This window comes from Dermacentor andersoni, chromosome 8, assembly GCF_023375885.2.
Source record: "Dermacentor andersoni chromosome 8, qqDerAnde1_hic_scaffold, whole genome shotgun sequence".
Taxonomy (NCBI): Eukaryota; Metazoa; Arthropoda; class Arachnida; order Ixodida; family Ixodidae; genus Dermacentor; species Dermacentor andersoni.
This window is the reverse complement of record NC_092821.1, coordinates 20,775,554-20,797,341: the sequence shown is the minus strand read 5'-3', so window position 1 is coordinate 20,797,341 and position 21,788 is coordinate 20,775,554. Positions and strand designations below refer to the sequence as shown.

Below are 21,788 nucleotides of genomic sequence, written 5' to 3'. Positions count from 1 at the left end.
TCGGCTGCATGAGGTAGTGCGCCAGAAATCAAGTTTCTCATCTTTGTTGTTTTTGTGTGAGTGCACACAGGCCAACGGCACACAATCTGGTAGGCTTTGCCAAAAGATTTTTGATTGCCCACTTTTCAAAAGCACAAGTCACAGTCTAAATATAGTATTGAAACAAAACCATAAATAATTTTACCATCAAATACATTGACTAATAAAAAGCTCACCAACGTTGCTTGCTAGGAGTGCTGTAAACCTATGGTACTGCTCTACAATCTTGCACCTAGATTGGCCTGCACAAATTATGAATGGCAATACTAATGAATTTTTTATTTCAATCACTGTTGACAACACTGGTCCCTTTTTTGTTCATTCTGTGCCAACAAATGTGGGAAACATTAACTTGCAGTTAGAAATTGAAATTATATTCTGGGGTTTTATGTGCCAAAACCACAATCTGATTATGGGGCAAGCTGTAGCGGGGGACTCTGGATTAATTTTGACCAGCTGGATTTCTTTAACAAGTACTCAATGCATAGTATGCAGGCGTTTAAGTGGCAGCCACTGCTGAGGATTGAACCCACAACCTCATGCTTAGCAGTGTAATAGCATCACAGTGGTACAGCCATGCAATTCATTATTAATAGCATGTGAGAGCCAACCTGGTAGTGCATAAGTGCTTTGAAGCAGAGCAGAGCAGTAAAATCCACAAGGACAATCGTGTGCATTTAAAGTGCACACAAGTCGCAGCATCATCTGCTAGGCTGTTCCATTCGCTGCGACACATCTTCACTGTAAGGCGCCGATGCATTTTCTTGCCTGTGCTTGTGCTGAGACTATTATCAGCCTTTTTTGATGGTAACTGTAGGATGTTGTGCTTGCAAACTTCCTCATTTTATGACACCACCCCATTCTCTGTCATCCTCAACTTCGCTTCCCTTCCCTTGGCACTAATTCTATATCTGTAATAGAGTGCCGGTTATTTGTCCTGCGCATTACATGATCTCCTCAACTCCATTGTTTTCTCTTGATGTCAATTGGGACACCCCCTAACTCGTTTGCTCTCCGATTCCCACTGCTGTCTTCCTGTCTCTTATCATTACACAAAGCATTTTTCCTTCCATTGCACATTCCATGTCCATTAACTTATTTTCGAGCATCATTGTTCACCTCCAACTTTATGCCCCATATGTTAGTACCAGTGGAATGCAATGATTGCACACTTTTCTTTTCAAGGATACCGGTAAGCTGCCGGTCATGATTTGGTAATGCCTGCCTTATGCGCGCACTCCAACCCACCTTTACTCTCGCATAAATTTCCTTATTTTAATGACGATGATGCACGAGGTTTTAAGCTGCGAAGGCTAGAAATGGCCAAAGAGCATGATCAGGGTCCCCCTGTGAGTAATTGTTCTAGATAAACACTCTTGCACACATTCTAGAGGTTGACTGCCAATCACGAATTCTCATTCTCCTGCCATGCTATTGAACATTACCTTAGCATAGTAATCTTAATCCTTACTCTTACACTTCCTCAGCTCAGGCCTTTATTAGTACTGTTAATTCAGTGGCTACATATGCTCATGCACTTATCTAAATAATGGAACTCCTAAATGCGCATGAAATGTTTAGCTTTTCTAAGAATAGATGGCTTTTTTATATGCTGTGAAATCGCAATTCCGTACTAGCACCTTAACTCGCAATGGCAGCAATTTTACATGTCAAATTGTGGTGTAAAGCTATGCTTTGTCATGGTTTGATACAGTGTCCTTAAAGGGCCCCTCACCAGGCCCCATAGCAAATTTTGGTTATACGCTGGAAGTTGTTACATGTCCTCTAGAGAGCGTTCTTCCGCAAAAATTTTTCGAATCAGCTCATTAATAGCCCAGATAGAAATATTTCAGTGCCGCGAACCCATGATTTCAGCAGGCGGGCTCCGCTGCCAAGCAAGACGCCCTCTCCACTCGCCCCACTTAGCCTTGGCAAGTGAAATTCCTTCCCTGGGTCCTCCCATACCAGACCTCGAGGATCACGTGACGCATACAACACAGGCCCCGCCTTTCTTTTTTTTCGCTACCCATTTTTGCTGACGGCGTCACGCGCGAGCTGTTGTCTCGTTCACACAGCGCACGCTGTGCACAAGGAAACATGACTAGCGGCATAATTCCGTGCTACACGAATACTGAGGCTGAACCAGCAGATTGCAGAGCATGATCATGCGCTGGAGCGCGGTAGAAAATGGCATAGTTTCAGTACCTGCACATGTGACTGCATGACTGTGGGAACAAGCACACAAAGTGGAAGTACATCTCTCTTCTTTCGGAGCGAACTAAAGCAAAAAACATGCAGACATTCCGTTTGCATATTTTATTATTTCTCTAAACTTCAATTCGTCAATTCAAACAACAGATCACACAGATAACAGATGTCTTGAATAATTCTCGAAGTCGCGACACCACGAGCGACGTCACACTGCAGACACATGACTACATAGGCACAGGGACACGACTATGTCACCACCTGGCTTGGAGCGTGGCGGCCACGAGGAGAAGAAAAAACAGCATTCGATTTGAAATTTCAGGTCTTTCCGCGGTGCGTAGCAATGTAATACTTTGCAGACATGATCGTTATCACTCAAAGTATGCTCTGTGCTCGTCAGCTCAAAATGGCCAGACCTAGTGAGGAGCCCTGTAAACTGTGGTAACCATGTTTTTTTTTTTCACAAACCATGGTTTGTGGTTTATTATGGTTTTACAAGGCACCTTGGGCTGATTTTACGAGGATGCCATAAGTTAGGAGTCATCTGCACATATACAAGAATTCTGTTTGTGCAGGAACTTCATGCATGAATGCGGTAGTTTCTGGCTAGTTAGTCAGGATAATGAAGCTAATTTGAAAAATTGGTTTGCAACTGTATCTGTTGAGCTTTGACATTCCTTCTGCTCAAAATTGCATGCAAATAGAGACTCAAAATTATTTGTGTCAGTATGACAAGTGTAAACAGGCTCAAAAATTAAATTATGGGGTTTTACGAACCAAAACCCCGATTTGATTATGAGGCACACCGTAGTGGGGGACTCCAGAAATTTTGGCCATCTGTGGTTTTTTTACTACGCACCTAAATCTAAGTACATACATGAGTCTTTTCACATTTCGCCCCCATCAAAACGCAGCCGCCGTGGCCGGGATTCGATCCTGCAACCTCGTGCTTAGCAGCTCAACACCATATCCACTAAGCAACAACAGCGGGGATAAGCAGGATTTTGAAATACAGCATTTTGTGACAAAATTTTAAAACTTTGAAAGCACATCTTTGATTTTAAAGCACAATCTGGCTAGTAGTAGTTCAGCCCACAGGACAGCATTTAGTGTATATTTGACATCCCAGAGTCACAAAAGGGTGGGAATTTGTTTGGTACTCCTAAGTGGCAAGGTAAATTTTTCTATTACTTAGCATTAGCCTCTCTAAGGAACTAACTAGCATTTTGGCTAGTGGATGTTTATATAGCCTGTTATACGTCTGCTCATATGGACAATGCATTGTCATGCTAAATGTCTAGGAACCATGACAGCATAAGCTCTTGGGGGCACGTAGCCTATGTTGCCACTGTGAGCAAGGTGCACACAACTAGTCTTCAGAGTCTCCATCTGGCATCATGTGTGATTCTCCTGCTCGGAGAAAATACACGTGTCTTGGACAAAAAGTTGTAAAAAGTTAACTGCTTCATTATACCCTGAATTTTGTCATAGTATCTCGTCAGTAAGCACTTACAAACAACATGTATATGGGCAAGCTCCCTCTGCAGTGATGGCTGCTGACCAAATGCTAGAAGTGCTTCTTGTTGAGTGAAGGTCATTATCATCATCATCATCATCATCCTCATCAGCCTGTTTTATGTCTACTGCAGGACGAAGGCCTCTCCCTGCGATCTCCAATTACCCCTGTGCTGCGCCAACCGATTCCAAATAGCGCCCACGAATTTCCTAATTTGGTCGCTCCACCTAGTCTTGTGCCGTCCTCGACTGCGTTTCCCTTCTCTTGGAACCCATTCTGTAACCCTAATGGTCCAACGGTTATCTAACCGGCGCATTACATGACCTGCCCAGCTCCATTTTTTTTTCTCTTTATGTCAATCAGAATATCATCTATACCAGTTTGCTCTCCGAGCCAAACCGCTCTCTTTCTGTCTCTTAAAGTTATGGCTAGCAATCTTCGTTCCATCGCTCTTTGCATGGTGGAATAAGTAACGGTACATTTGCTTTATAGTCAAAACTTAGTGCTCAGAACCCCCATTTACAGCAGAAGCTCGTTCATACGTTTTGGAGAAAATCACGAGAAAAACCATACTAGCCGGGAAACGTACGATCCGAAGTAACTAAACAAATTTGACAGACTCAACTGTTACGGACATCTTACGTAATGCGAAGCATCGCGCGGATCGTTGCAGCACGAGACGTGTTTTGTTGTTCTCCCATTGCGTGGTATTGTAAGAGGGCAACGGAAAACCGAGACAAAATTGAGCTGGTGAGCGACGCCGGATGCCGCTGAAGCGAAACGTGATGGCCACATCATGCCACCTGCAGCAGGGAACGGCGATGCATTAGGATTATCGCCTACTAAAGACATGCAGTACACTACCAATGGCACTACCCACCATGCACTGTAAAACAGATAGGTGAAAATGCTTATCACAATAGGTTCGGCGGCAATGGCTGTGAATGCGGCATGCGACGACCCGGGTGGAGATTTGCTGGTACCGGAATAAGAAACAGTACACGCAGTCATTTTCACGTGAGACTGGCGGCTATATTTGTGCTGTTCTCGATCGAGCACGCCTTGTGCCTTTTCTCGTTTATATGGGATCTAGTGGTTGGAAAACGTATACGATTGCAGTCTGCATGAGGGAATGGCAGCCCGTTTCGGTTTTGGCCTGTTAAAAGCATGCGCTACGCTTCCAATGGCACCACACGTTGTGAAACCGATAAGTAAAGATGCTCATTGCAATAGCATTGGCGGTGACAGCTGTGAATGCTGCATGCAACGACCTTGGAGAAGATTTGCTGGTGCCAAAATGAGAAACTGAGTGCACGCTGGCGTTTTCACGAGAGACGAGTGGGTGAGTATTGCGGGGAAGCTGCCACGGTGGGCAGTTATATACTGTTCTCGGTTGCGCGCCTTGCAGTTTCTTGTTTGCATAAGATCTAGCAGCCGGAAAACTTATCTTACGATCGCAGTTTGGCGATGAACTGAACATTAGTTCCGAAGAATTGCATTTTTCAGGAACGTATGAACAGGTAAAAAATGAACATAACTTTAATGGGTCATCTTTTGTGTTCTTGATTGCGAACGTTGGTGCCACGAAAACGTACACAGCAGGAACATATCAATGAGGTTCTACTGTAGTTCTTTCATGGTGGTGCACTCAAGCTCAGAGGGCTCGAAAGTACTCTCACCTTCATCTTGAAAGCACAAACTACATCTGATGAAGTTGTGGTCACATGGCTGCTAAAGCCTCTGTTGTTGGCACAGTATCTGCCACAATGGCAGTTAGGCATGTGCAAGTTGTGTGCATTCACCAAGCTTGTTTACAACAGAAGCTACACTGGCATGTCTCTGCTTCTGGGCTCCGAATACTGCAGTAAAACCTTGGTAATTCGAAGTCCACCAGACCGCAAGAAATCTTGAAATTAAATGTATTTTTGAATTACTCGAAAAGAATAAAGCTCTGAAAAAGAAGGATCGAACTGCGTGACACAAGGATGCTGTGTTTACTTTTCATGTAGCAGGAATAACTGAAGTAATTATTGATGCTGGATTGCTTGGTAATAGTTTGCTGCACCAACAGCCATGGGGTGGTATTATTGGCCCATCAATTTCAGAGATACTTTCACTTGCATGGGAACTAGAGAGAATGAGAGCTGGATGCATCAAAGTACAGGGCAGACAGTGTTCTTGGCCCTGTGCAAAGATACCAAGCTTGACTGCACAGTGCCAGAAATGCTGCTCCGGAAGCGTCAACAAATAATGAAGCCAAGGAACACATAAGGGAAACTATTTCTAGTTATTAATTTAAGTGCAGAAATGATATGCAAAAGGGAAATGAAACTGGATGTAGAAACTAATTGTCACCGGTAGACTCCCATGAGGGGCAAGTTGTTTTTTCATCCAGTTTCATTTCCCTTTATCATATCATTTTTACATGTCAATTTAAGAACTACAAAGAATTTCCGCCACATTTTGTTTGCCTTCATTATCTGTTGGCTTCATGTGCTCATAACAAAGTGTTGTCAAGATATTGCTACAGAAAAGTATTTCGAATGATGAAGAGGGAAGCAGTAAGAAGACGACAATGATTGGAGGCTAGCGCGCGCTGTTGCCTCTTGGCCAAGTGCGGCGTATTACATTGTAAATATACTTGTATATAGCTTTTCATCTGTGTCTTCTTACATATAATATCTGGTGGAGGTGGACGTTCTCTGTACCTCGTCACGGAGCTTCGCAGTGGACGGTACGTCGAGCCTTCTTTCATAGCTCCCAGCGATGACAACTCGACTCAGCCGCCTCCGACACCTGCTGCCACTTCGACGACCTACATCACTCTCCCTGCTCCTCATGATCCTGGCGTATTCTCGGGCAAAGATGGGGAAGACGTCGAGGACTGGATCAGCCTGTACAAACACGTCAGCCGCAATAACCGGTGGGACCCTACTATCATGCTCGCCAACAGTCTTTTACCTCGGTGGCACACCTCGAGTTTGGTTTCGGACGCACGAAGATGAGCTCAGCAGTTGAGATTCGCTCAAGCAAAAGCTCCAAGACTTGTTCGGCAACCCCTATGGTCACCAACTGGCCACGCAGAAGGCGCTTTCCAGCCGTGTGCAGACGTCAACAGAGCCCTATGTCACATACATTCAGGACGTCTTGGCTCTGTGCCGCAAAGTTGACACCCACATGACTGAGTCAGACAAGGTTTCCCACATCCTCAAAGGCATTGCCGATGACGCCTTCAACTTCCTCGCATTCAACAACGTCGCGAAGGTGGATGCAGTTATAAAAGAGTGCCGCCGCCTGGAACACGCTAAAAGCCGACGTATCGGCCAGCAGTTTGCCCGTTTTCCCAACACCCCAGCAACATCTTCCTGTGCCGATGCTCCTAGTCCCAACAGCACTGGCGATATTACCAGAATCGTCCGGCATGAGATTGAGGCCGCCTATCCGGCTGCCTTCGACTCCAGCCCCACCAACGCACCTGCAGTCACGGTCTCACTGATCCACGCAGTTGTCCTCCAGGAGTTCGAAAACATGGGTCTTCACACCATCTGCTTGGCCCACACCATCCATCGCCCTGATACCCACTTGGCTTCTTCGATTGCAACCGTTCCGCATCTTCTTACCCACCACGTTTCCGCAACCCATCTGAATGGCACACTGCTGACGACAAGCCCATTTGTTTCACTGCCTTCGAATCGGGCGCATTTGTCGGCACTGTCGCAGTTGCTGGACTTCCCCGACCCGGTCTGCTTATACTGCCTACTCTCGCCCCTCAGGTGGCCCTTCTCATCCCTATTCCGCACGCTCCGATAATGGCGCCACTGATTCTCCTACGCCGAACCGCCCCTATTCTCGTTCACGTTCGCCCCAACGACGACAATCTCGCCCTCCCCAGCCCAGTCGCTCCTTTTCACCGACTCCTTTGGACGCCGCTCCCAGCCGGAAAACTAGATGATGCAGCGCCTCGAGGTGATGCTGCATTGCTCCCTACGCCGCCAAATCCTCCACTGACGTTGCCCACTCATCTGAACCTTCTTGACGTGCAAGTCGATGGTGTTTCTGTATCTGCTGTTGTAGACACTGGGGCGCATTTGTCGATAATGAGCGCTGACCTACGCAACCGGATGAGGAAAATAATCCCGCCCGCCCCGACTCCTGTTGTCCATGTCGTCGATGGCGGAACAGCCCCTGTAATTGGTATGTGTGCCGCACGCGTCTCCATCAACGATCGCTCCACTATCGTGCTATTCACAGTCATCGCCCACTGTCCCCATGACATCATCCTCTGCTTAGACTTACTCTCCGCACATTTTGCTCTCATTGATTGTTCCGCCAGTACTCTCTGCCTTGACCTGCCTGTTCTGGATCCCGCTGAACCACACCCCAGTCACCTCAGTTCCGTCGACTTCGTTCGCTTGCCACCTTTGCACTGACTTACGTTGACTTAGTGTCATCCCCACCAGTGCCCGATGGTCACTACATCACAGCTCCTGTGCAAGATGTCCTACTTACACACGGGATCACAGTAGCTCATACCGTTTTATCTATTAGGGTGAATTGCGTGTGCCTGCCAGTGGTCAATTTTGACTTGATGACACAAGTGCTGCCACGCAGGATGCCTCTGGCCCAGCTTTGCTCATTCGAGGATCACTCAATAGCATCTACTGCAGTAGTCGACAATTCAGCTGATCCTCTTCTACCATCGCAGTCGGCAACTTGTACCATCGCCGACTTACAGAAAATTATTGCGCCCGACATGCCGTCCGAGCACGCTCGTGAGCTCTACCGCGTTCTGTTTTCCCACCTTGATATTTTTTACTTTAACGATCGTCCTTTGGCCCAAACTACAGCTGTTAAACATCGCATTAATACCGGTGATGCCCCTTCTATTCATTGCCACCCGTATCGAGTGTCACCGGCTGAGTGTCAAGTTATTCACGCAGAAGTTCGCAAAATGCTTACCAAGAACATCATAGAACCGTCATGTAGTCCCTGGGCGTCACCTGTTGTACTGGTAAAAAAGGATGGCTCATGGCGCTTTTGCACGGATTATCGGCACCTTAACAGGGTTACCAAAAAGGACGTGTATCCCCTACCTCAGATTGACGACGCCCTTGACTGCCTCTACATTGCTCGCTACGTCTCCTCTATTCACCTCCGCTCTGGCTACTGGCAGATTGCCGTGGACGATCTCAACTGCGAGAAGACACTTTTGTAACAGCCGACGGTCTTTATCAATTCAAAGTGATGCCGTTCGGTCTATGTAACGCCCCTACCACTTTTGAACGCATGATAGACTCCCTTCTTCACGGTTTCAAATGGTCCACGTGCCTGTACTACTTGGACGACGTTATAGTATTCTCCCTAACGTTCGCTACTCACCTCGAGCGCCTCTCGATAGTCCTGAATGTTTTTCGTCGAGCCGGTCTGCAACTCAACGCATCGAAGTGCCAATTCGGCCGTCGCCAGATTACCGTCATTGGGCATCTCGTTGACACAAACGGAGTGCAACTGGACCCAGGCAAGATCCATGCTGTTACACACTTCCCTGTTCCGAAGTGTGTCAAGGATGTACACAGCTTCATCGGCCTTTGTTCGTACTTCCGCCGTGTCATGAAAAAGTTCGCGGCCATAGCACGACCACTAACCCAAGCTTTTGAAAAAAGACGCCCCTTTCCAGTGGGGCGATAACGAGGCCTCTGCATTCTCGCATCTATTCGACCTTCTCACAACGCCTCCCGTTCTGGCCCATTTCGATCCTTTTACACCTACCGAAGCCTGTACTGATGCCAGCGGTCACAGAACTGGTGCAGTACTGGCACAACGCCAGCGCGGCAACGACCGTGTTATCGCTTACGCCAGCAGGCTCCTCTCACCTTCTGAGCGCAACTATTCCATCACTGAGCATGTGTGTCTGGCCCTAGTTTGGGCGGTTGCGAAGTTCCGCCCATACTTATATGGCCGACCCTTTTTCGTTGTCAGAGACCATCACGCACTTTGCTGGTTATGCTCACTGAAAGATCCTACAGGAAGACTTGGTCGCTGGGCCTTACGCCTCCAAGAATATTCGTATACTGTAACCTACATATCTGGCCGACTACACAAGGACGCTGAATGCCTGTCTCGTTACCCGGTAGACGAGCCTGACGACGCCGACAGTAGTACCACCAACGGCATTTTCTCTGTGTCTGCCTTCGCTAACATCACCGATGAGCAGTACCGAGACCTATCGCTGCGAGCAATCATCGAGCGTCTGCGCTCTACACCTACCGATGCATCCGTTCGCTGATATGTCCTCCAGGGCGACATTCTGTAACGAAGGAACTTCCTACCTGACGGCTCTGATCTTCTTCTTGTAGTGCCAAAACAGCTACGACAGACTGCGCTCTTTGAGGTGCATGATGCACCCACTGCAGGACATTTTGGGGTAACCCGCACATACGAACGCATCCGCCGCCGCTTCTATTGACCTGGTCTCGCTCACTCCGTCCGACGCTATGTTGCTGCCTGTGATACCTGCCAGCATCGGGAAACACCTCAAGTGCTACCTGCCGGTCATCTCCAGCTGATCACCGTCCCTGTGGAACCGTTCTTTCGTGTTGATTAGACCTCCTCGGTCCCTTCCCCACATCATCCTCTAGGAACAAATGGGTAGCCGTTGCAACTGATTACGCCACCCGATACGCTATCACGCGGGCTCTCCCTACCAGTTGCGCCACTGACGTCGCGGACTTTCTCTTGCGTGACATTATCTTACTTCATGGCGCCCCGCAACAGCTGCTTACTGACCGTAGTCGTAACTTCCTCTCGAAAGTTATCGCCAACAGTGTGCGTTCCTGCTCCACTCAACACAAGCTGGCTACCTCATACCATCCTCAAACCAATGGCCTGACAGAGCGGTTAAACTGTACTGTTACCGATATGCTGTCCAAGTACGTTTTCAAGGACCGCCATGACTGGAACATTGCCCTTCCTTACGTCACATTTGCTTATAATTCTTTTCGGCATGACACCGCCGAATTCTCTCTATTTTATCTACTCTACAGTCACGAACCGAACTTGCCCCTTGACACGGCACTTCCTCCAGCTGCGATCTCAACAAGCGAGTATGCGCATGACGGCATCGCCCTCGCCGACCATGCACGCCAGCTTGCCCGTGCTCGACTGACGGACTCGCAAACCACTCAGCAGCGTCAGTACAACGCCCGCCACAGTGATGTACAGTTTTCGCCTAGTGTGCTCGCGCTCCTGTGGTAGCCCTCTCGTCACGTCGGACTTTCAGAAAAGCTCCTTTCGCGATACACAGGGCACTACTGCGTGCTGCGCCAGGTGACACCTGTGACGTGCAAAATTGCTCCTGTGAGCTCAACCTCGTCATCTACTCTGGCATCTAGTGATGTCGTGCACATTTGTAGGCTCAAGGCCTGCTACACTGCTTCCGAGTTCGGCCTTTCGTCTCTCCGGGACGACACTTTTGCCACCAGGGATAATGCTATACGGAATAGTATTTCCAATGACGAAGAGGCGAGCAGTAAGAAGACGACGACGATTGGAGGCTAGCACGAGCTGTTGCATCCTGGCCAAGTGCGGCGTATTACGTTGTAAATATACTTGTATATAGCTTTTCATCGGCGTCTTCTTACGTAACAATATTATAGGAGAAAAACAATAGCATTTGTGTGCAGTTGTTTTTTATATTTACCATTGCTACTTTTGAGACCAAAGCACGTTTATATAAGTGAACCAAGTTTGCGGAATGGACATTCTGGCAAGTGGATCCTGTCAAGTGTCAAGTGCAACTTGTGAGTGACACTAACGCCAAGAAGAACCCACTTAAGAGTAACTGTCAGGAGTGATAAGCATAAACGAAGAAAGAAGATGAGGAAGAGGGAGTGAAGCGAGCGTGTGGAACCACCATCTTGGAGAAGGGGGCACGTGCAGAGAAGGACGTGGTGGCCGGGGCGCAGCGTTTCAGGAGAAGATGGCCGGAGATCGCCTCTCTGGGTCCTGCCCCAGTACCTAGGCGATGCATCGACGTCTCGCCTGAGTACCAGGCTCGGCGAGCAGATGACCGACGTTCCCGGAACTACCGCTAACCTGGACCTACCTGCCAGGACACGTCAGCGTTTACGCCGCTGAACGTAGATGCGCGGAGGCTGGCTGCAGCCAGTCACCGTCACCGAACTAAGCTGGGCCAGCGCGCACCAAAAGCGCCAGCCGGCACGAGCCCCGCTCTGCCGGAGCGCGACAGCTCCTCAGTGACTGTGCCTTCGTCACATCAGCCGGGGCATCGGTGACGCCGGACAGCAGCGACGACTGAAGACGACCGCATTGCAATGACGGACCACAGACCGGGGGACGTCGATATCCGGCCCAAACAGAACCGGTACTGTAAGCGCCCCTACTATAGCGTATAGACGATCGCAGCACAGACGTTGGTTAACGCGATAGTGCGAGCGTAAAGCATAGCAAGGGAGGACGCAGTCCGTTTGCAAATAAGTGGTGAACATTACCGTATGTTCCTGTTGTTAAAAGTCCATATCGAATTAATGTTGTGTGTGTGCTGCACCTTGCGTTCATGTGTTCTTTCTGCCTGTTCAAGGAAGCGTACCAGGCATTAACGTTTACGTGACAGTAACACTAAACTTGCCCAAGCTTCAGCACATAAAACTAAAATGTGTAGATGACATGTGTGTATGTATGTAAACTCAAGAGAAAGTGTACTTTTACACTATCGGCTAGCAGCTGGGAAAAGCTGTATGTGGCACACTGCTGTGCACACATGCAAGTACACACACCTGCACACACCACTGTAGCAAACTACAATGTTATGTGCACTGTATCTACACAAAATTTAGCCCAAAAGTTAGTCTGTTGTAGCCAGTAGTCCACTGTAACCGGATGTATTAAAAGTAGAATTTGTTTTGTTGCAGGGATATTACAGGCAGGCCAAACTACGCAAGAAGTATAGTCAGTTATATCAAAAGTATATTGTATGGAGACCTGTTTTAATGAACATAGACAGTGCTGCACCAATAGTGGTTGCTGAAAAAATAATTTCGTGTATCTTGTCTGCATTTTTTCATAACCTATTGCCTGCATATATTCCTTTAGAACCTCACTAGGCTCTGGCCAAGGGTATAACAAGTGCTGCCCATTTTAAGTATTGCACTAAAGAATCTGCAATTAAAAAAGAAAAGCAAGGCTGCATTCACCTTTCTCGTCAGCTGGCTCCTCCATTTCTGCATTCAAGGCAACCTCGGATGCATCCAAAGTTCCAGTGGCCTGCGTGCTCTTGGAGGTGTTTTCCACACAGCCTTCCAAAGATGTAGGACCAGCTCTGATGGAGCACGATGTGGACTTAGCAGCCGCCTCAACTTTGTCCTGCATGCCCGCTCGCAATCGAGCAACTTTGGCCATGACGTGCTGCCTCATGGCAGAGCTTGCTTGCCGCTTGCTCCTGGTACGTTTTCTGCCCTGCGAGACTGGGGCAAAGCAATGTCATGAAGGATAACATTACAGAGGCAGAGCACTTAGAAGGAAACTTCAGCTCAGGCTCAACTTCAACTTCAATGAATGAATGCTAAATGAAAGAATGCTAAATTACTGCGACTCTAGGAAGCAAAATGTTGATTTAGGCTCTCGAATTTCCAAACAAAATTCCAGAAAACTTATGATTTTCAAAAAAATTGAAGCACAAACTTTAAAAATCTGTAACTCCGCACCAAAAACAGATACTATTGGAGTTCTGTAAACTGCATCTTTTGAGCAGACAAATTCATGGCTTACATTTAAGGGTGCACAATACATTAATTTCATCCACTTTACATGTACTATTAAATGCAGTTTAGTGTTGTAACATCCATTTTTAATGTGAAGCTAGCGTTGTAAACTTTATACACAAGCTTTTTTTTTTTTTTCAATTCTGCAATTTTCAACAATTTTCATAGAACACTTGATGGCTTAAACCAGAAATCCGCTTACTATAGTCACTAGACTGAAGATGTTTCTAAATTGGTTAGAGTGTTCAGGCAGGTTGTATGGTACCACAGTTTTCTACATAAATTAGTAGAGGGGACTTTGGAGCTGCGATTGCTGGGCTACCATGGGAATGAGTGTTGTAAACAATGTTGCCAATTATCACACTGTCGTGCAACTGCTGGTGGAGCATGCATGCCATGCTTTGGTTTCTTTTCTCTTGTTTCTTCTGTCACCTGAAGCACCAAGAAATTGTCTTCTTGGTGGCTTCAGGTTACACATTATTTATTACTCGTGGTCTTTCCAACTTTCTGGGCAATCATATTTTCTAAACCCATGAAGGAAGTAAACACATAATTGACAGTTACAATAACTGCAACAAGGTACTGCATCAGAAATGCAATACCATGTTGGAAATTGTCAGTTTCCAAAGTCGCAAGCCAGAAAGAGGAAGTTTAGACAAATCCACGTACTCGTGCCCCATGCTGGCTGAACCACCATGGTATCAGCATCTGTAAACAATACAGTGCATCAATTCCCTCTAGAAACTTTTTTCGAAAACTGTGTACTGTTCTATGTCTGAAACAACTTATGCCCCTTTTTTGCATGCATCAACAAAGCACCGAAAAGTAGGGGTGTGCAAATACTGAAATAACCCCGAGGTGAATCGACTAGTGAACATTCAAATAATTCAATTCACGAGTCGAACATCTACTATTCGATTTTTAGAATAATCTATATGGAGATCCACGTAGTGCCACACGTTGCGTGAGCCATGGAGTCGCTCATGCTCGATGCTGCCCAAACGAGCTTTTCACTTCGTTAGTGGCGCAAATGGAGCGCTGAGAACACCACAGGCGAGCCACCCCCAACTGAAGTGGCATCAGACTGTCAGTGCGAGCCCTCCCCGACGTCGGCCCGATGCAAGATTGCATGCAATGATGCTGTGTCGGCCAGGGCCAGCTATGTTGTTACAAAGTTCATCCGGTTCCACAGAACCGATTGAAATGATAACGTGACATGGACAGCAGTAACAGCAACAACAGCAGCATGTATTTCGTAAAGTGCAAAAGCATGTGCAAAGATCAGGCTGATTAGTAGCTGCCAATAGGCATGTGGATCGTGTTGAATATGCGGCGACGAACTTCATACCACTTCAGCAGCTGCCACCATAACCTGCAAGCATGATCTTGGGACTGAAAACAATTGATGAGCTACCTGGTGTGGTGCAAACTTGTCATGTCATTCTAGATTTCAGAATCTTTGACAAATCACGTGCCGAACCTGACAATGAAACTGCACGGACAGCACCTGCTCTTTATTTACCATCAGCAGTGATCGAGCCATGTCATGCACGGTCATTTCGCCTGTCGCACAGATTGGCCTTATGATAACCCACCTGCCGTAAAGTTGGGGCAGAATTTCTGCACATTGGAGAAATATCTGTAACCAAAACATCTTATCCGATAATTAAAGGATTGATGCAAAACAGGTCCACTATTAAACTGAGAACCTGTTGGTATTCAGCACAGATCAATATCACTAATTCGTTAGCTTCAGTGGGAAAGAAATACACTTGATTCTGTTCAACAGAAATTCAATTGATAAAAAAACATTTTCCAGACTTTCACATACTAGAACCGAGCTGTAACAAGTGCTGGCTCACTAATTCGGTGTTCCGTATAAGAGTAGACCGTACTGTATAGTATCTTGATTTCTATGTACCTAGGTTACCGATAACATGCTACATTCTTGTTATGCAATGCTAGGAGTTTTAACAAGCTTGTGCACCACTGTGTTTTCTTGCCCAAAAATTTGTAGAATTTTGTGAATAATTTTCCAGTATTCGACACAATATCGATACGAAATGTACTACTGTATTCGGTATTAACGTACCCCTATCGAAAAGAGTTATTTTTTTTTTATATCTTGAATACTGAAATTGAGATAGAGCTGGGCTGATGCAATATGACAGCAGACATGCCTCAGTGATCTGCAGGCCAGAAAAAAAGCAACTGCTGTGCAACGAGTACGATAAGCATAATGTGCAAACAAGAGTAGAAGCACTCCTGAAAATACATACATACATTACAAGGAAAACTGAGCGTGATACACGGAACTTGAGCAACTGAGTGGCATGCATGACATGTGGGCAAATTTCAAAAATGTAACTAAAGGAAGGTACGTAGGAGGAGGCTTTTTAATTAAGTTAATCTTGTAAACTATACGTCTGGAATGCCAGAAGCATCAATCATACTTTAAGTGGTGCCTTGGCAAGCAAAAAAAGTGCAGAACTCGTCTATTACTGACTACCCAAGTATGCAAATAGCCAAGACATGTCATGTACGAGGCGTGTACTGCAGCCAAGCTCCTCTCTTGCAGCTCGCCTCTGGACATGCTGCACCTTCTGGTGCCGGCACCCCGAAGTCAGCGCATACCCAGTGGCACATAGACAGCAAGCCAAATCAATGAGGTTCATTGCAGAGTCACGCATACCCTCTGGCACGTACCCAATTTGGCACCAAAAGAGGTTCACTGAAGAGCAGCAGATACCACGGGGCATTATCCACGTGAAGGGCCCACATTTTAGACTGCACTACTTTTGGAATCGGCCCACATTGTTCGCAAGATAGCTATATAGCCAAAAAGCAAACTAGCCCGACAATGTCAAAAATGCTATTCATATTAAAATGGAGGATGTACTCGAAGTTCCTGTGCTAGCTCCTAATGATGTCAAGCGATTTGGACAACGACTGGTTGGGACTTCAGTAGAGTTTCAGTGATGCGATCACGCCCGATACTAATTTTTGGGATGATAAGAATTGTTGAAGAGTTGCAGCTCAAGTTCATTAGCTGACGTCTTGAATTTTGAATGCTGTGAACCATCTTTTGTGCTGCGGCAGGTGATATGAACGACCCAGTCACCGCACGATCCCTGGCAAAGCCGGCGTGCTGATGTTCTGGTCCCATTCATGTTGCCAGGGCACCTAAGTCACTCCCCCTCTGATCTCTCGTGCTTACAGCGATACCAAGATGGTGGCATTGCATCAGCGGAAAACCGTGCGATGAGTGGTGAAACAGCACCTGCCCAAGCCCGATTTCATTCTCAATTTCGAAGATGACATACTAAAAAGGTGCAAGTGTCTGAAGTTCCCCTGTGCATTTCTTCGTAATATCTTGCCATGAGATACAGCAAGTTCTTACAAATAAAAAAATATATATATAAAATATAAAAAATTTGACCAGGTCACCCCTTGTATCGCCGCGAACAATTTCACAATTTGTTAGTTCTTAGGTGATATGAATTTCTTGCGTATCCGAAGAGATTCATATCTTCAAGATTCTATTGCAGTTAACAGGTTAGAGCTAAATAAGCATTACCCTGCATGATGAACCAAACATGCTGAACTTCTTTGAAATCTGTAATGACACACCAACATACCGGCACTGCGATTCACATGTGAAAATTGAGGAGAGAACTTTAACCATTTTTCATTTCCACTAATATCCTTTAGCCACCAAACTTGAATCCTTATAACCTTACACTTTTATCTAAATCTTAAATTTAAATTCCAAATTACTTATAATCTTTATAAACTTGAACCTTATATCTTTCAAACACTAAACTTGAATTTTTTTTAAATACTTCACCAAACTGGATGAATTAGTGCTGCTCTCACCAATAAACAACTGTAAATGATAGAATCCGCAAACTTTACATCTGCCTGCCCCCTTTAAAACCAAGACAGCAATCACCTTCTTTCTTAGTCAGCTCTGGGTTTGGACACAAGGAGACCTCAGGTACATTCACAGTTCTCGACGAATTCAGCATGCTGTCTTCCACGGATGAAGGAGCAGCGTGAACGGTACTTGACAAGGACTTTGTAGCTGCCTTGACTTCAGACTGAGTGCCTGGTTCCATCCGAGCTACTTTGGCTGCAACAAGCTGCTCCATCACGGATGGCACGAGATGCTTTTTGCCGAGACAAGTTTTGCCTTGCGAGCCTAGAAAGACAAAGAAGGAGCGTAACAGGGCTACAAATGACCCAAGCTTGTCAAGTGCTCGATGCGTTTGATGTAGCAGCAACTTTACAACACACCTGCAAGCCCATGTACATTAAAATTTTGAGAAGCTTGGATACGCATTACCGATGGTTGTTGAGAGAGGGGGAGGGAAGACCGTGCATTTTTATTAAAGCTTGCTCTGAACACATGTCTTCTGAGGGATACATCTGCACTTTAATAACCATGCTTTACTTTCAGACACAGCACACAAACTTGGAACAGTTAAGACTGAAAAGCAAGACATCGTTTTCAGTTGGCTATTTCAGCGACTTAGCTGTTGCCAAATTTGCCTGCTTCAGAAATTTATCTGTATAAACTTGCTCCGAGCAAGTACACTGGGGTTCTTTCACCATCAGAAGACTTCCAACGGAACCTTTTGCCGAACAGAATGTATTTTTCATAGAGCTTGACACATTTGTAATAGTGTTGAAAAGTGAGCCGAAATTTGTAAACATTACAGGAAATTCAGGGGAGGTGCCAGGTTCGCTACACAAGGTTCAGATTCCTGTCTCACATGCACCAGTGGGTCACATGTCTCTTCATTTTTTCTGAAGGACCACAGCACCAATTTATTATTTCCATCCAGTGACAACTAAGCATGAACCATTGCAGAGGCATCACAGCATTCAAGGCTAAAAGCATCAAATCCATGCACTACCCTTTGCTGCAATGGTAGCTGAAAAACTGCAGTATCCAAGTTCTCTCTAGTAACTTTAGCAGAAAACATTTATGCCGTAATGCCTATTGATCACTCATATAGAAATATTATTTACCTGTGTTAGTACAATATCCTTCTACAATATCAAAAGAGCCGCTGCTATCATCAGGATAAAGCGGAAAGGAAGCAAAAAGGCAGGACCCTGCCTTGAAGTCCTTGCACCAGCTCATCATGACGTCATAGATTTTAATGGCACCTGCTCAAGCACAGCTAATTATTTATTGACAAAGATCAAGTATGCTGTATTATGAAGAAGCCAAAGACTGAAATGAACAAGTTTCAGGAACTTTTACGGATCTACATGAAACCTACCTGCTATTGAAATTCACGACTTTACAATCGCGCACTGGCACTTGGGTTACAACGTCAAATTGAAAAATGGGACTTTGAACGGCTTTCTCTTTCAATAATCAACCTATCACCGTAACATTCATACAAATAAAGTTTTTAAAGAATGCTTTATCAGACTTGCATTTTTTTAAGTGTCTCTTTATTGCCCCTACCATGTGGCCACGTGTCCTTTGCTTGCAATGCCTTTTGCTTGCTTTTGCATATGATATGAATTCACGTGCTTTCCTCTCTTCACAAGATACATGCACTCTCAATGTTGGTTACTATACAAGAGTTCTCAGGGTTGCCAATATGAATGCCTAGTTTGACGATCTTTTGTGGGCACAGGTTGCCTAAAAGACTGATTTTGGCTTTGAAGTTCCCTATGTCACTCACTTGAACCTGTCACTGCCATGTGGTAAATATGCAGTCGCGGCAGATACGAAAGAATTATGTTAGTGTTATGTCACGCCTCTTTGAAGACCCGGATCCATGATATAAACCCCATTCACCACATTGCAAAATGTTCTTCAAGAGCTCGTTCGACACACACCCTGTCTCTTCAAGGAACGAAATGCAACTGGCGGCGGTCTGCACTAGAACACCGTTAGTTGCACTAAATATATATACAGTTAAACCTTGATATAACAAGCTTTCGTATAACAAAATTCTCAATATAATGAAGCATTTAACTTTTATAACTTCTTGTCCATGGAACACCATGTATTTAAAGGCTCAACATAATGAGGTTTGTTTATATAGAATTTCAATTAAATGAAATTTCACTGACACTGCGAAGAAATACCTAGACAATAAATGGAAACTTCCGCAGATGCAGATGGTGAAATGGCTGAATTACAAGCGTCTGCTTGCGAACAGACCTCTCAAATCACGTGCCGCACAAACCCCAAAGTGGAGCAGTGCGATGTTCCACCCGAATTCAAAGTGCCATAAAATACTTTTGCACCCCGCATGTTGTGTTCTTTGGCTGTGAGTGAAAGTGTGTAAGGGGGAGTCGAGTAAAATGATGACTTGATAAAAGCTGCTTTCCAGTACCTTCTCACGCGAGCGAGGGGAATCGAGGTGGGTGGGAAGAGAGCGAGTTCACAGTGATGTGATCAAGCGCGCACGAGAGAGGAGTGGGGAGGAAGTGCGAGCAGCATGGCTTTTATACCCTTTTCTAGCATGGCCGTGGCAGGAAACACATGGTTGTCACCACAGCAGAGCATGTATATACGCTATCTGCACACCTTCTTTTAATAAAGGTAATCTGCCACATGTGAGTGGACATGGCAGCACCGCCGTGACTATGTCACCTGAAGTTCTGCTTCTTGTGCAGGCGTTCTACGGATGTCTTTGCTTTGGATCGTTCACGGTGCCCTTTTTCCATTTGATGGACGTGTCTTCAGGCACAGCGCTCTGCTGCATCTGCACATGGGCGTCAGGATCAACGCACCTTCGACATTAGACACACAAGCCGTACTGCACGTGGATGATACGAGTCACGCCCACCTTTCTCGTAGAGTGAGGTCAACAGATGCCTGTGTGATCACCTGACCGACACCTTTGAAAGGGATGCCGGCTTCATTCACCAGCAGTGGACACGGCAGCACCGCCGCGACTATGTCACCTGAAGTTCCGCTTCTTGTGCAGGTTGGTAAAAGCAAATATGATTTCTGCAGTGATTACATCTGCTTATTAGTGCTGCTGTGTCCACGCACCCTTGGTTGTTGTGTCACTGAATGCTTATCCATAATAAGCCTGCTACTGAAATTTTATGGGGATATCGAAGAAAACCCAGGATCTAGCAATAACATGCTTGAGCAGCTCACACAGTCTCAAAAAGAACTACTTGCGAAAGTGACGGAAATTAGAGAGAAGCAAGCAACATCAGAGACCTCCCTCTAGCAGGTTGACAGTATACTTCAAGCTACTGAAAAAAAATTGAATCCATAGACGATGTTTATAAGCAACTTTCAGTATTTGACTGTGCTGTGAGTAAATTTGATGGCGAGATCTGCCTGTTGGCTAAAAGAATTGATACAGAAAATCACTCAATGCGAAATAACCTTATAATTAGAGAAATCGCTGAAGCAGACAAAGAAACAGATGAAGATCTCATGCACAAATTAAATTCTGACATTTTTGATCAAATACTGAAAGTCAAGTTGAACTCGAATTAACATATCCACAGGCTTGGTAAGAAGACAAACGGAAGAAACAGGCCAGTTATCTTGTGCTTTGCTGATTTCAGGGAAAGAAGGCGCTCATCAGTTGCTCAAAGGTTAAAGAAAAACACATTTCAGCAGTCAAGGAAAAAAAGAGGGGTGCTAGAGTCAAGCTCATCTTTGACAAGTTAAAAATTAATAAAACCGTATATGCTTGGGATGACGAAAGTCAGACTGTATACGTGCTCAGATCTTTCGATAAGCAGGGGTGTGCGACTTTATCCAAATGGCCTTGCCTGTTTCAAGATCATAAATCTTAATGCCCGTAGCATACTGAACAAATTAAACGTGTTAGAAAGTATCCTACTCGAGCATTTTATAGGCCTCTCAGCTCTACGATAGCATAATGGGAAAGTTTAGAGCTTTTATGGAAAAATATTCTTGTCAGAAAGATAATATATGCTTGATTGGCGACTTTAATTTATCTACAATCAATTGGGTATAGGTGGATCCTGGCTCATGTGAACCTCAGACCTGTGAAGAATTGCTTAATTTAACCTTCTGCTTTAATTTATCCCAAGTTGTCTCAGAACATACTAAGGTATGTGTGGATACTTCCTCTATCCTAGATCTTGTATTTCTTTCTGAGCAATTCCGTCCCTATCTATCTCCTGGGTTGAGGATGGAATGTATGACCACAAAATGATTATCACATGTCTTAGGCTTGATGCAAGAATCTCTGAGGACCGATTGAGAAGGATTATCCCGA

The 21,788-nt window shown here is 45.5% G+C and overlaps 1 protein-coding gene across 3 annotated transcripts in view; it reads right to left on the bottom strand.

The window, feature by feature from the left end:
- Positions 1–21,788, bottom strand: part of LOC126526617 (uncharacterized) — an 84,954-nt gene that overhangs the window by 28,749 nt on the left and 34,417 nt on the right. Inside the window, exons 3-5 of one of the 3 annotated variants that reach the window (XM_055068259.1) lie at positions 17,495–17,743; positions 14,212–14,250; positions 12,976–13,245 (exon numbers count right to left, since the gene is read on the bottom strand). In XM_055068259.1, coding sequence (XP_054924234.1) covers positions 12,976–13,245; positions 14,212–14,250; positions 17,495–17,743 — 558 coding nt within the window. The remainder of the gene's footprint in view (positions 1–12,975; positions 13,246–14,211; positions 14,251–17,494; positions 17,744–21,788) is intronic. The other 2 variants (XM_050174484.2, XM_050174485.3) reach the window with 2 other exon arrangements.